Genomic DNA, 15,140 nt, shown 5'->3' with positions numbered 1-15,140 from the left:
ACATACTCCTTTTGGTAGGGAACATTGTGTAGGGGTTAAAGCAAAGGGCCTGTGAATCGGGGTTCCTATTCCCAGTTTGAGGGGGGAGTTTGTCTAGTTGTGAAAGCAGGGGACTGGGACTCAGAACTCCTTGGGTTCTATTTCCAGCTCTGCCATTGACTTTGCTGTGTGACTTTTGAACAAGTCACTTCCCCTCTTCCAGTGCCTCACTTTTCCCCTCTGTGAAATAGGGACAGTGGTACTGACCCACTTTCCAGGGAGGTTGTGAGCATGTTAATTCATTAATGTTCATAGAGCTGTGAGACCCTCTGACAGGAGATAAAGGGAGTAAATTATTTACATTTAACTAAGAGTTGTTATGATTTCCTCTGGGGGAGAAGTAAAGGGGAGGCAGGTGCATTGTGTTGGGGGAGTTAGACAAATCCCTGGCCATTGAGGGGTGCAGGGGGGAGGCAGGGGGCTGAGTTATGAGGCGATTGGCGTACTGGATTGGGTGGACTGGATGAAGGGGTGCTGATTTGGGGGACTGGGAGATAGGAGCTGGAGGAAGGGGGACTCTGGTCCTAGCCCAGGGATAGGCCTGCTGGAGAATCGTCTCTGTAACAGGCAGGGAAGGGGCGCGGGCCGGGGGCTACGGGCAGAACAGCTGCTGCCCTTCCTCTGCTGGGCTCTAGGGGGCGCAGCCATACCGCCTTGGTTTCTCCAAGTTTGACCCCTGGGCGCCACCGTTTCGTTCCCGGAAGTGGCTGCAACCGTCTCGCCTGTGACCGGCGGGGACTTCAACACCCCCCTCCCCGGGAACGGAGCGACCCGCCCTCCTCCGGTTTAGACTCCTGCACCAAGAGGTCCTAGGCGGAGCTGCACCGGGAGGCCCAAGGCGGAGCCCCCCCCCCGCAGACAGAGCCCCCCCCCGGCGGAGCTGCACCGGGAGGCCCAAGGCGGAGCCCCCCCCCCGGCGGAGCTGCACCGGGAGGCCCAAGGCGGAGCCCCCCCCCCCCCCGCAGACAGAGCCCCCCCCCGGCGGAGCTGCACCGGGAGGCCCAAGGCGGAGCCCCCCCCCCCCCCCGCAGACAGAGCCCCCCCCCCGGCGGAGCTGCACCGGGAGGCCCAAGGCGGAGCCCCCCCCCCCCCGCAGACAGAGCCCCCCCCCGGCGGAGCTGCACCGGGAGGCCCAAGGCGGAGCCCCCCCCCCCCCGCAGACAGAGCCCCCCCCCCCGGCGGAGCTGCACCGGGAGGCCCAAGGCGGAGCCCCCCCCCCCCGGCAGGCAGAGCCCCCCCCCGGCGGAGCTGCACCGGGAGGCCCAAGGCGGAGCCCCCCCCCCCCGGCAGGCAGAGCCCCCCCCCGGCGGAGCTGCACCGGGAGGCCCAAGGCGGAGCCCCCCCCCCCGCAGACAGAGCCCCCCCCCCGGCGGAGCTGCACCGGGAGGCCCAAGGCGGAGCCCCCCCCCCCGCAGGCAGAGCCCCCCCCCCCGGCGGAGCTGCACCGGGAGGCCCAGGGGAGGAGGGAGAGAGGAGCTCCCCTAGGAAGCCCCGAAGACCTCGGGCCTGGCTGTGCCTGGAGGAGGGCCACCAGCACCATGGATTTCTGGGTGCAGTTCAGTGCCCAGAGCCAAGCCAAGGAGCGGGTTTTCAGGTGCGGTATCAGCCCCTCAAAATGTGTGGGGGAAGTCTGGGGCCTAACAAGCCAAGGGTTGCCGGTGAGTAGCGGGGTCGGACCTGCGCCAGAGGGAAGGGATTGCGGTGACCCTGGGGTGAATCCTGGCTTTGTGGGATCCTCCCGGGAGTGGTGCCTGCATTCAATCGACAGGCCCTGTGAAATGCCATTGTGACATTAGTGTCAGAACAGTGACATGTTGCAGCAAATGCGCCACGAGAGTTAGACCTGGTCTGCAGGTCAAAGTTTTGCTGGCGTACCGGTATCAGGAGTGTGGGGGGAAATCACACCCTGAACCCACTAGCTATGCCAGCAAAAGCCTCTGTGTAGATTTAAGTAGCCAGGGGTAGCTCTGTTAGTCTGTATCCACAAAAACAGCAAGGAGTCCGGTGGCACCTTAAAGACTAACAGATTTATTTGGGCATAAGCTTTCGTGGGTAAAAACCCACTTCTTCAGATGCATGGAGTGAAAATTACAGCTGCAGGCATTATGTACTGACATATGCCTCCATCTGTAATTTTCACTCCATGCATCTGAAGAACTGGATTTTTACGCACAAAAGCTTATGCCCAAATAAATCTGTTAGTCTTTAAGGTGCCACCGGACCCCTTGTTGTTTGTGTAGATTTAGTTACAGTGGCAAAAAAGTCCTTTTGGGTATGTCTATGCAGCCTGCAGCAGCGAGCCTCCCCCAGCCTGGATCAACAGACTTGAGGTTACCTTTGTGTGCTAGCACTCTGAAAAAGTTGTGTAGACCATGCTTTGTTAGTTGCATCCCAGGCTCTGAACCCGAGGGGTGAGGGTGGGCTTCCGAGCCCATGCTCCAGCCTGAGCTGCAACTTCAAAATGCTGTCTGTACAGCAATTTTGAGGATGCTGGCGTGAACTCCTCAAGCTTGAGTCTGTTGATCTGGGCTGGGAAGCTCTCTGTTGCAAGCTGCATAGACGTTCCCTTTGTCAGTACAGCCTGCTTCATTCAGGAAACTAGTATAAGCTATACAGTACCAGCAAATGATCTTTTTTGCCAGTATAAGTTATATCTCTAGTAGGAAGCTTAGCCGGTATAGCTATACAACAAACCCTTTCTAGCCTAGACAAGGCATCGGTCCCTGTGGAATCCTAATCACTTGCTGTTTTTGTTGGCTCACCAGAAGAACGCTTGGCCTCTCCCTTCTTTCCCCAATCCTTGTGATTTTCATGGATTTTCAGGGCTGAGGTTTGTGCAGGACAGAGGCAAACTTGTATGATAATCAACGGGTGTCTTGGGAATTTGGCCAGACCAATAGTCCCATCTAAGGGCTTATCTGCACAAAAAGTTGTTACCACTTTAACTGTCCTAGTATGGTAAACACGTACAACCACTGTAGCGTGGGCACAGTTACACCAGTATAGCTTATGGGAAGGGAAATAAGCTATACTAGCCTAAGGCACCTTTAAAACGGTGTAACTGCATCCACTCTGGGGATTGTCCTGATATAACTTTCTGTTAAAAACTACACTTCTAACCAACAGTTATACTGGTAAACAACCTATGTGTTGACCAGGCCTAAGTCTGGTTTCCCCAATGCCCATGGCATCTTATGGTTTATGTCCCAGGGAATGGTCATGTGCCAGATTATCCTCTGGGCTTGTGGGAAAGTCTTTCCTTCTTGACTCCTAGCTCATACCCTGAAGAATGAGACTCAATAGATGAAATTTTATTATAGCTACAAATCTTTGAGATCGGCACCTAATATTTTAAAAAAGAGACTTAAGCTATTTGTCTGGTGGGGGGAAAAAGCAACAAAACCACCAAACCTACAGGAGTGTTTCTAAACCTATTCAGGCTGGCGACCCCTTGAAATCCCTTTATATTGACAATAAAAATAAGAGTAAGAAATGTATCCGTGATAACGGTGTTACATCTGTGTAATTGATGTGTGTGTGTGTGTGTGTTAAGAGGCTGACAGAGAATATTTGGCCTTGAAGAGGAGGGGAGTGGGGGAATGAGATTTGCTTTGCTTTAGACTGTAATAACACTTTCAGTGCCTCGCCATCTCCCTGATTGTCTTTCATCTCTCTTCTGTTGAGAAACACTTCCCTACAGTATCAAGTTCCACTAGTTGATCTTTTTTTATGCCATGTATATTTCTGTTTATCTATTTTAAACGTGTTGCTTTTAAATTTTCAGTGGCTCTTTGGTCTTGTAATCCTGCAAAATACCTTTGCTGGGCAATAGTTATTATATATAATGCACCTCTGTTAGATTTCCCCTCCTATACAGGCCAAAAAATCCTATTCTTCTGTAATGTCATGTTGTTTTTCTGTGGAGCTGGAATTACCTTGCAATGAACTGGTTAAGCAATAAATAGAGAAGGCCGGGGTATAGCAAGCCCTGTAGGTAAGCAGCGAGAAGCTAGTGTTTTCCTGCCTGGAAGCGGCATTGGTCTTGCATATCCCCTTGAAAACCCTCGTCCCAGCCTAGAGAGAGGTTGACAGCATAGAGGATTTCTTTGCTTGTGAAATCAATTCACTAGTCATGCTTTTCCCTATGTTCTGGAAAAGCTGGGCTTCCATTTTTAAAAAAAAAGTTTCCATAATCATTGTGGGGTTAGATTTAAATTCTGGTCATTAATAAGCATTTTTTCCCCAATGGAGCAGGCAAGTTTGGGCATATGTAGGTTTTTTCAGCCAGCCAGAAATGAGAAACGTTTAAAAGATTCTTCTTATGAATTTGTTTTCTTGGTAGCTTGTTTTTACTTGTATTCTGTGGCGAATCAAAGGAGGGTGAAGCTTTATGATGCATTTGGGGCAGAGTCTGTCTTTTTGTTCTGTGTTTGTACATGACTAGCAGCCTGGGATCAATGTCGATGGTTGGAGCTCCTAGGTGCTACTGCATTGCAAATAATAAATAATATTTATTACAGTTTGAAAAATACTCAACAAAGTTCCCCGTTAGTCACTAGAAAAAGCAGTGTGTGCTGGATCAGACCCCTGTAGGGGAACTGCTGTCAAGATAATTATGTAGTTTTAAACAAATTCTTTTCTTACGTTATTAATAGCACCAATTCTGTGACTAGTTTAGTCTCCCAATAAACAATGGAAAACTTCTTAGGCAACCAAAGAGAAAAAACAAGCCTAACCTCTCTGTCTAAATCGAACAGAGACAGTTTGATGGACTCCAGTTTGTGTCAGAAAAGCCTCTAGATTAGGAAAAAGCCATGCATGGGCATTTTGGGGGAAAGTGTGTTTGTGGTCTAATAAATATTAGTATAGAATGGGGAATTAGGACACCTGATTTCTGTTCACAGCTCCATAAGGGAATGTTGGCTAGTAGTTAGAACTGAGGACTGGGTGCCAGGGCTCCTGGGTTTATTTCTGGCACCCGTGATTTCTTGTATAGTTTCTTAACTGTGTTGTGCCTCAGTTTTCCCTTTTGTAAAATAGGGATAATACCTATCAGGATGTTGTAATGCTTTATTGTAAAGTGCTTTGGGATTGGTGGATAGAAAGGTGCTCTTAAAAGAAAAGAATTAGCTAGTGCAAACTAGTATCTTAAAAAGATTATTTGTTTTGACTGCTGGGTGGGAATGAAAACCATGCAGAAGACAGTTTGATAATCCCCTCTGAACAAATGACTAATAAACCCTTAAGACCAAGGCATTGAAACGCTTGTTGTCCCTTTGCTATGAAGTTAATGGGCAGCTTCTGGGATGCGCAGGATCTGACATCAGAGTTTTCAGCGCCACATGATCGCGATTGGAAATACCTTCTAGAAGCAGGTTTCAGAGTAACAGCCGTGTTAGTCTGTATTCGCAAAAAGAAAAGGAGTACTTGTGGCACCTTAGAGACTAACCAATTTACAGTGGGGTGGGAGGAGGTATTGGTTCATATTCTCTGTGTATATATAAAGTCTGCTGCAGTTTCCACGATATGCATCTGATGAAGTGAGCTGTAGCTCACGAAAGCTTATGCTCTAATAAATTGGTTAGTCTCTAAGGTGCCACAAGTACTCCTTTTCTTCTAGAAGCAGGTTACTCCTGCACGAAGCAGATGTTCAAGAACCTAAAATTTCTGATTTCATCGATTTCAGGATTTCATAGTTTCCAAGGCCAGAAGGGACCACTGTTATAATTTCATCTGACCTCCTGTATAATACAGGCCTTAGAACTTCCCCAAAATAATTCCTGATTTGCTTTGTTTGGTCCCAGAGCTGGGGTAACAAATCACTGCTAGACTCAGGAGACACTGACAGATTTAAAGGTATGATATATTATGAACCATTGGGTCTAAAAGTGATGTATTCTTCTGGAGAGCTGGGATTCTTAACTTTCCAGTGATGGTGGTAGTAATATTTATTTCTTTTAGAGTAGTACCTACAAGCCCCCACCAAGATCCGGACTCCATAGTGCCAAGCGTTGTGCGTGCAGACAAGACACAGAGTGGGAGGGGAAATGAGCAGGAGACGGGAAGTGGTTTGCCCAGAGTCAGTGGAAAAGCTGGGAATAAAACCCAGGTCTTTTGGCTTCCAGCCCAGGACTTTATCCACTGAACCACACCAGGTCTCAGTGGTATATAAAGTGTCCACTCCTAACTTGGACAGTTTGAGCTAGGCTGCAACATAGGGTGCTCAACACAGGAACAATGAGCTAGCTCACGAGGAACACAGTGGAACAGGTTAAACTAGTTTCACTGTCCAATAAACTTCTTATTTGTGTCACACAGCCCTTAAATGCCCCACTCTAAGACCAGGGCTCCATTGTGATGGGTGCTAGACAAACAAGTAAAGACAGTCCCTGCTGCAGAGAGCACAGTCAAGGGTTGTGACAAGATGCAGCTGTGGAAGAAGCAGATAAAGGGGGTGTGATGGAAGAATGGGGTAGTGGAGAAATCTAACATGAAGTGACTTTTGTTGTCTTGTTTTAATAATCTAAGGCAGGTGTTCTCACAGTCAAAGTGTAGACTACATCTTAGTAGGAAGTGTCTTCAGTAATGCTAACCACAGTGCTGAAAAATGACGAGTCTGGTCCCTGCAAAATTATGAAATTGTCATAGAAATCATGATATTTAAGGGAGAGAACTTGGTTCTTTGTATTTGCTGTCTAGTTTTCTGAGCCTTTAGAGCTAGAAACTTCCTTTTTATTTTACATTTTAAGATGAGATTCTCCCGTAATTCCAAGACTCCTGGAGCTGGAACTTGAAGGAAAATAGCAAAAACCGTGAGGCTGGCAAAACAATCTCGAGAGTTCGCAACACTGGTCACTCCTCCCTCTGCAAACATGCCTCGATCCTGCCCTTCCACAAAGAGTGATGTCCTGTTTCCATGACCCACATGGGTTCTTGGTCTTTGCAGGTTTGGGCCAGATTCTGAGACACGCAGCATTTAAGTTGCTGGGAGTTGGGGTGCTCAAGCGCCGCCTTGTATCAAACCTGGTTCCTGTACTCACAAATGGGGCCATTATTTGTGAGACACATTCATTCATTCATTTCAGTTTGATCTAATGTTGAATTGCTTCCGTAATGTTTTGTCTTCCTCCCTTGAATTCTCCATGAACATACACTTCTTTTCCCTGTCTAACGCAAGCATGATCAGCAGGCATGTTACATATTTTTCCTAGCTTTGCTTGCTTTTATTCAGATGATGTTTATCTGCTTGAAGTGTTTCCAATTGCTCTGTCTCCCCCCCACCCCCCCCCGCTCCAACTCCAGCCTCATCTGGTTCCTCTTCCTTAGCAATCCCTTGGAATTACATGATTTGAACAGGAAAAACCTCATTGTCACAAGATGGGGGGTGAGGGTGCAATCCTCTCATTTTCTCTCCCAAACCCAGTTTAGGTTTGCTCCCTTAAACCTGTTGCAGCTGCATTCCTTCCTGCTGAACAGGGCTGGGTTTGGGCTCTTCCAAGGATCATCTTAGGAGTGACAAATCATGACCACAACTGGCACTAATTGGGCCCCCTTCTCAGCAGAGAGGCTGGGGACTGCATTGGTTATGGAGACTAGACACTGTTGCCCAGGGTGGAATTGAAGCTCGTTGGCGGGAGAAAGCTGACTAGGCTGTCCCTTTTCTGGGGATAAACAGCAGATCAAATCATGGATATCGATGTGACGCATTCTGGGAGGACTAAATTCATTTGAAAGAGCAGTTCAAGATCAGACAGTAATGTTTTAAAGGTAGGCTGGGGGAGGTAACGTTTTCTAGCCAAACGTTTTATGAGGAGACAATCTGTAGAAGTCTGCTGAGATTTTTATCAGCGTCTACAGTGCGTCTCAGAACCTACTTTGATTTTTTTTTTTAATTTAAAAACAGTTTTATCTCTGTTAGGTTAAAAGTATTTGGCTTTACGCTGAGATGAAAGTGTCAGATCTGCAATTTCATACCAAGCCAGATGGTCAAACAGGGAGCTGTTTATTAAGAAGTCACATGCTCTGAAGTTTGCTAAGAATCTCCTATTTTTTCCACATACCAAAAGTCAAGGCATATGATTTGTTTTCTGATTTCTGTGTACCCTTTCCAGAAGGGTAGGGGAAGAACATATAAAAGCCTTAAAGTACCCATGATAGTACCCAGGAAATGTTTAGCAAATGCTCATGCAAAATGTTTAGCTTGTTAATGTAAGGGTAATACAGATAATTAATAATAATAATAATATAGGGGCTAGCATAATGGGGTCCTGATCTGGATCCCCAGGTTCCACTGTGAAATGACTAAAAATAATAATAATTCTCTCTTTGGGAAGCAGTTACAGCTGTAATTTGGGCCCTAGAATGGAAAACCAATCTTACAAGAGAAGACTAAAAGAGCTTGGCTTTGTCTTTAGCTTAGCAAAACCAAGGCTGAGAGGGGGATATGGTTGTGCTCTCTAAATACAGCGGGAAGAAAGAAGAGCTATTTAAGCTAAAGGACAGTGTCGGCACAAGAACAAATGGGGATAAACTGGCCAGGAATATAGGCTGGGAATGAGCTTTCTCACCAGCAGAAGAGTAAAGTTCTGGAATAGCCTCGCAGAAGGAGTTGTGGGGGCAAACAACCTCTAAGCAGTTTGAAAATGGAGCTTGATCAGTTTCTGAATGGGGTGGGATGAGGGGGTTGGCTGTGATAGCACGCACTGGACTCAATGACCCAGGAGTCCCTTTTGGTCCTAGTCCTGTGTTCCTAAATTAGGTCTTTATATCCCTAGTTAGCCCGCTAAATAAGTGGCCTCCTTTCCAGAGGTGTTGAAAATCCACGTGTGCTATGGAAATCATTGCATTGCAAGAGCTCAGCTGCAGTGAAAATCAGCCCACTTAGGACGTGATGCAGCGAGGCATTTAAACACTGGCTTCACTGGAACAACTCCCATGCATTAAATACCTTGTTGAATCAGGGTCTTATTTAGATGCCTAACTTAGGTACCCAAACTTGAAAAAGTTGAAAACCAAGGAAGGGGAGAGGGGAGGGAATTTACCCCTCTCCTCTAGGAAAGAAAATAAGTTGGAAGCTATTGAGTCTAGAGGGAGTTCTGCTTTGCTCCAGGAACTATCTTCTTAACAGAATTGAAACCGGTGCCATCAGCTGGGTTCAGAAACTGGCCCATGTTGGGTCATTTGAAAAGATGTGTAAATGCTATCCAAAGATGTGCAGCTGCAATGGGAAAGTGCTAAATATTTCAGGGTATGCCCATTCTGCATGGCAGGGATGGGGGAGGTAATGCCCCAGGATGACTTAGTTAGCCATCAGATCCTTTATGCTTTTATTTTTAAACCTAAACTCTTCAGGGTCTAACAAGCCTCAGATGAAATGAGCTAGTTGGACTCTGTGTGTGTGTGTGTGTGTGTGTGTGTGTGTGTGTGTGTGTGTGTGTGTGTGAGAGAGAGAGAGTTTCGTAGAGCTGAGAAGCGAGTTATTCTCCTCATTGGTTAGTCACTGGGCATGGGGTAGAAATGGTAAGCTTTACAGACCACTTTCTAAAGCAGCCTGTGGCCAACTTGTGGAACTCCCTGCTGTAGGAATTTCCTGGCCAGTAATAATATTGGTAATTGAATCTCATACTTCAGTATGGTGATCATTGCAGGGGTCAGGAAGAAATCTCTCTTCCCTGCCATGGGCAGCACTCCATAGATGGCCAAGCGGGGTTGGAAGAAGAGCGTGTTTCATCTTCCACTGGTGGAGGCAGGAGGCTGGGCTTGTTGGACTGATCCATTAAGGCAAATCCTGTCTCGCTAGGTGCAGTTCCTAGACTCATTCCTATTGTCTCTTTCAGAGCCGCTCAGTATGCCTGCACTTTGCTCGGCTACACACTGCAGAAGAATGGAGCGAGTGCTGATTTCCTCAACAGGATCAAACAGCTTGAGGCTCACATGAGCTTGGGGCGCAAGCGTAAGTGAAACCTTCTTCTCAGAGGGGATGTAATGGGAGGCTTCCCGGGTCTCTGAACAAGAGAAACTCAGTTTTTCTTACCCTGCTAATTACCTTTGGTTGTAATTTTGTGCCACAATGCTCAATGGGGGTGGCCGGTGGCCCCACAGCGTGGCGTGGAAGGCAGGAGGGATGTGTCAGTTATCCCAGATCACTGACCCATTTGGCATCAGTGACTTGCTTAGTAGGTTGTGCCAACAGCAGGGAGTGTCTGGCTGACTCTTCGTTCAAGCTGCTTGATGTTCCAGTGTTCCGGCTGGGGAACTCAGCGGATGCCCTGGAGTCGGCGAAGCGAGCCATTCACCTCTCAGATGTGGTCTTGCGCTTCTGCATCACCGTCAGCAACCTGAACAGAGCCATGTACTTCGCCTGTGACAACATCCTGTGGGCGGGGAAGTCAGGTCTCCTCCCTCACATGGACCAGGAAAAGTGGAGCCAGCGGTCCTTCAGGTGAGGCTGGGCTCATGCCATTTGCTTTTCCTGGTAATGGATGATCCTGCCTGGTAAATGCGTGTGCATGTGTCAGGGGTGGAGAGTTTCTGACAAAATCTTGCTAACTACAGGTGTTGCTACAGAAATAACATGGCTCTTTTTCCCTTTTCCCTGCTCCCTGTCACTTTCCATCCCAAAGCACCTGGCTAACCTTACATACAGGAATCACTTTGCCCAGCACTGAACTGCAGCCACCTCTGGGGTGGACCATGGGAACGGTTCAATAGCTCGCAGCAATTTCTATGGCTGCAGCTCATTGAAGCAAAGCCATAGAAATTCCTTGGGAAGTGGCTAGTCGACTATAAAGACCTACTTTTGAATTTGCATAAGGCAATGGAGTTAGCACCCCTACGCTTGCAAGAAAAAATGGCCAAGGCTCTTTATTAGCAGCAGTGATAATATTTAACACAGCAAATTGCGTCTGCAGATCTCAGGGCTGCCCAGAAATGGGTAAGTATCATTATCCGTGCTTTTACACGCGAGGAAACTGAGCCACAGAGCAGCTCACCCTTCCCCCGCACTGTCCCAGGCACACAACAAGGTTACAGCAGCGCTGGGAATAGAACTGGGATCTGGTGCTGCATCCTGTGCAGTGAACCGTGCTGCTTCTGACATCCATGCAGGGTCAGTGAGGTCAGTTTAACACCCCACATGTTGGGCTGGGTGCACATGAATGTCTGGGAGGGGGGAGAATCTGCCTTGGCCATGTTGCCTTCTAATAAGGTGACCTGCCCTGTCACGCAGCTGATCCTCAGAAGGGATTCTAGTAACACTTCCCTAGCATCTGTCCAGAGATCCCAAAGCTCTTGACAGACATGAAGCCTCCTGCCCCTTTCAGGAGGTAGGGTGTGTTGCATCCGTCCAATGGCTGGCTAAAGCAAAGCACAAGAGAGATGACGGATTCGTCCACGGTCATTCCAGTCAAACCCAATCCACAGCTTTAGCCTTCAGTCCCACGTCCTGCTAGGAGATGGGAATAGAACTCAGTTGTCTCAGCCTGTAGACCGGCCGCTGAATAACACGTCCTTCTACGTTTATATTCTGATGAAGATGCTTCGGTTCTGTCCAAGCTGCCGTCGGGAGGTGTGATTGGAGCACGTGCACACCGGCCCAAGGTAGCTTGGCTAGAGCCAGGTCAGGTTCTGATGGTGACGTGGGCAGCGGCACAGGCTCGCCATGTGCTCGAGCGATCACCGCCCTTGCTGCTGCTGCTTCATGGCGATTGGTCCTTGATCCAGCTCTGTTAAAACTAGCTCAGGTATGTCTGCATGTGCTGCAGTCGCCCCCCCCATCAGCTGCAGTAACATAGCCTTAGGGGGTCACCCGCTCTTGTTGGAGTCCGTGGGAGTTTTGTCCCTTTAGTGGACAGTAAATATTGGCTGATAAACCCTCTCTCCTTCCCCCTTCTGCCTGTCAGATATTACTTCTTTGCGCTGATCCTGAACCTGAGCAGGGACGCCTATGAGATCCGGCTCCTGATGGAGCGGGAGGCATGCGGGAAGCGTCCGAAGGGCAGCGAGACCAGGCACGTGCTCCGAGCAGACAGCAGTCTCCAGCAGTTGGTGCTGAGGCTGAAAGTCCAGCTGCACCTTCTTGTGCACGTGCTGAGGAGCAACCCCCCTCTGCTTGTGGACGTGGTGAAAAATGCCTGCGATATCTTCATCCCGCTGGACAAGCTGGGGCTGTACAAGACCAGCCCGGGCTTTGTGGGGCTGTGCGGCCTTACCTCCTCCATCCTCTCTATCCTCACCATCGTTCACCCCTGGCTCAAACTTAAACCTTAATAGGGAGGACTTGCTGGTTGGTAGAGAGATGTGGAGCCTTTGCCTCTATGTTGCTGGTTCAAGGCCAGCTCAGGATGTTAGGGGCCCAAGGTTGCTACCATCCAGTGGCTGGTACACACTGAATTTTGGGGGTGGGGGCTCGATCCTGTGATAGAACAAGCGTTCACGGTCTGTCACCAGAATTGATACTAATTCACGGCCTTAGCCAGGGATTGGATGAACCATGGAGACTGAGCTCCCCTCTTGTCCCTACAGGAGTTCCGTGCCTCAGTTTCCCCATCTGTAAAGCCAGGAGGTAGCGAGTAGGGAGGCCTTTGTTGCTGTTGCCCATGTTCTACCTGGTCTATGGATACAGAGTGGACTTCGGTCTCTGCGGCTGGTCCATCTGGCACCTTTCACGTGGAAGTCCTTTTTTAAATATAACACTTGAAGTATTGTGAGTAACAAGTGCCTGGAGTTCATGGCTAGAGACTCCTGAGGCGAATTGCTAAGCCCCGGTTTATTAGGCATGCCAGATAACTTTGAAAGATGCCGGGGAAGCTTGCTGAGTAGTGGCACTTAACAGTGATGACATGGTATGTCCTAATGTGTGCTGGTGGAGTGCAGGCTGCAGCATTCCCAGCCGTTTCCTTTGGATGCCGTCCCCAGTTCCGACACCTCCGCCGTGCCTGGAAACCGTGGATTTTCCTGCTGCCCTGGCAGCAACATTAGGTTAGGTTTGATGCTAGTAAAACGAAGGTAAACAGCAATATTCAGTCTCTCCTCCTGCCTCTCCTATTTGTTTCAGCCTTGCTCTGTTTTTCCATTGTTTATAAAGCACGCAGGGATGTTCAGGCGTGGAGCAGGGTGACCTGTGAAAGCGGGTAAGTGAAACTGACATGATGCGCACCAATTTGCAGCAATGCATAGAGACCGTAAGATGGGGTGTAATCTCAGCACAGGGACAGGACTGAGGACTCCTGGCTCTGTTTTTTTTTTCTTGTGCCCTGAATGACTGTGGACCTTCATGTCTCTGTGCCTCACTTCCCCGTCTGTAAAGTAGGAATGACACAGACCTACCCTCCTGTTCACCCAGCTAGCCAAATGCTCACCCAGCTGTTTTTTTAATGGCTTCTTTGGTGTACTTTAATAAACTGGAGAGGAGGAGAAAACAAATGGTGCAATGCTAACTTTGAATGGAAATCTGTATTGAGATTGTTTTCATAATAAAAGTACGTGCTGATCTGAAATTACCATTTTACTGGAGTCTATCAAGTTCTGTTTCTCTGTGCAAAGTCAGAACATCAATGCAGCCCTCTAGACTGTTGGCTGATCTGGCTGCAGAGAGATTTTTATCACCCAACAATGGGTAGTCTCAGACCAAGGACTGCATTTATATCTAAAGCCACTATGTTCTTCGGTGATCCCTGTTAATTATGTATGTAGGGTAATGAGAATGATCTCGCTTGCGTTTAACCTGTCGCGGGCTGTACACATGGATGCTCTTATCGATCAGTGCTCTTCTTCCATGCCTTCAGGACTCATCCGCATCCACCCACCCTTCCTTACATGCATCCCAGAGCACTGTCTATTGCTGCATTAGGACTCAGAATCACTGCTGCCCTTGTGAAGAAAACCCCTGGTTGTGCACGTACATACACAAATATTCATTCACCCAGGTAATTCTGATTTTAGCTGCCTTGAACTATGATAAGCTATAGCAAGAGAAAACTGATGGCTTGTTAGCCAAATTGCAAGGGGTTATAAGAGGAACTGGGCTCCAGACTTTCAGTTGGGTCACAGCTCTGCCACCGCCTGCCAAATGAAGATGTTTTAAATTGTCAAGGTAAAATGTAAGTACAGTTGTCTTTGTGGATATCTGTGCCTTGTATGCAGGTGTTAATCTCCATCTGAGTACAGAGCCTGTAGAAGATCACATATCAATAAGAATAACGTAGCTGTTAAGTGGCGTTATTGCATAATGTTAGATGTAGCCCGGACACTTTGTAATGTTGGTGAAGGAGGGAGTAGAGCGAACATAAATCAGTTAAATGGGTGGGGGTGATGCTAAGTAAAAATATCTCACTAAATTGTTTTCAGTCTATTTATTAACATGCTCTTCTGCCTCTAGCAAACCCAGCTGCCAGCAGCTTCTTTATACGGTTAACATGAAGGTTTGACATTTTAGAGCAATATTGTTAAATTCCTTGAAGTTTAAAATGTACAATAGACAGCCGCAAAGTGTCTCTAACAATCACGTTGTCAGTTTGATGTAAATACTGTACAATTAAGTTGTTAATAGTTTAAAAAGAGAGACAAGGTGGGAGAGGTAGTATCTTTTATTGGACCAACTTTTGGTGAAAGACAAGCTTTTGTGCTTACACCGAGCTCTTCCTCAGGTTTAAGAAAACATAGGGCAGTTTGCAAACTAATGAATTAAAAAGCAAAGCTGCTGCTATTTTCCTGTCATCTTGTGTCTCTTAATTTGTGACAGATGCTTATTTTGGGGGAGGCAGCATTCACATAGTAATTTACAAGGGCAAGGAGGATTGGAGCCATTACAGCGGGGTTGTAGTTGGGAGCACGGTTTGGACATAAGAATGGCCATACTGGGCCAGACCAAAGGTCCATCTAGCCCAGTATCCTGTCTTCTGATAGTGGCCAGTGCCAGGTGCCCCAGAGGGAATGAATAGAACAGGTAATCATCAAGTGATCCATCCCCTGTCACCCATTCCCAGATTCTGGCAAACAGAGGCTAGGGACACCATCCCTGCCCATCCTGGCTAATAGCACTTGATGGACCTATCCTCCATGAATTTATCTACTTCTTTTTTGAACCCTGTTATAGTCTTGGC

At 47.9% G+C, this 15,140-nt stretch overlaps 1 protein-coding gene across 1 annotated transcript; it reads left to right on the top strand.

The window, feature by feature from the left end:
- The first annotated feature begins 1,355 nt into the window (after positions 1-1,355).
- PEX11B (peroxisomal biogenesis factor 11 beta) lies at positions 1,356-14,862 on the top strand. The gene is made up of 4 exons (XM_073322667.1): positions 1,356-1,633; positions 9,876-9,991; positions 10,279-10,480; positions 11,940-14,862. The coding sequence occupies exons 1-4, from the start codon at positions 1,578-1,580 to the stop codon at positions 12,304-12,306; spliced, it is 741 nt and encodes a 246-aa protein (XP_073178768.1). The 5' UTR covers positions 1,356-1,577; the 3' UTR covers positions 12,307-14,862.
- Positions 14,863-15,140: the final 278 nt, after the last annotated feature.

Source organism: Lepidochelys kempii, chromosome 24, assembly GCF_965140265.1.
Source record: "Lepidochelys kempii isolate rLepKem1 chromosome 24, rLepKem1.hap2, whole genome shotgun sequence".
Taxonomy (NCBI): domain Eukaryota; kingdom Metazoa; phylum Chordata; order Testudines; family Cheloniidae; genus Lepidochelys; species Lepidochelys kempii.
The sequence above is the reverse complement of the archived record's forward strand: the minus strand, read 5'-3'. Positions and strand labels throughout refer to the sequence as shown.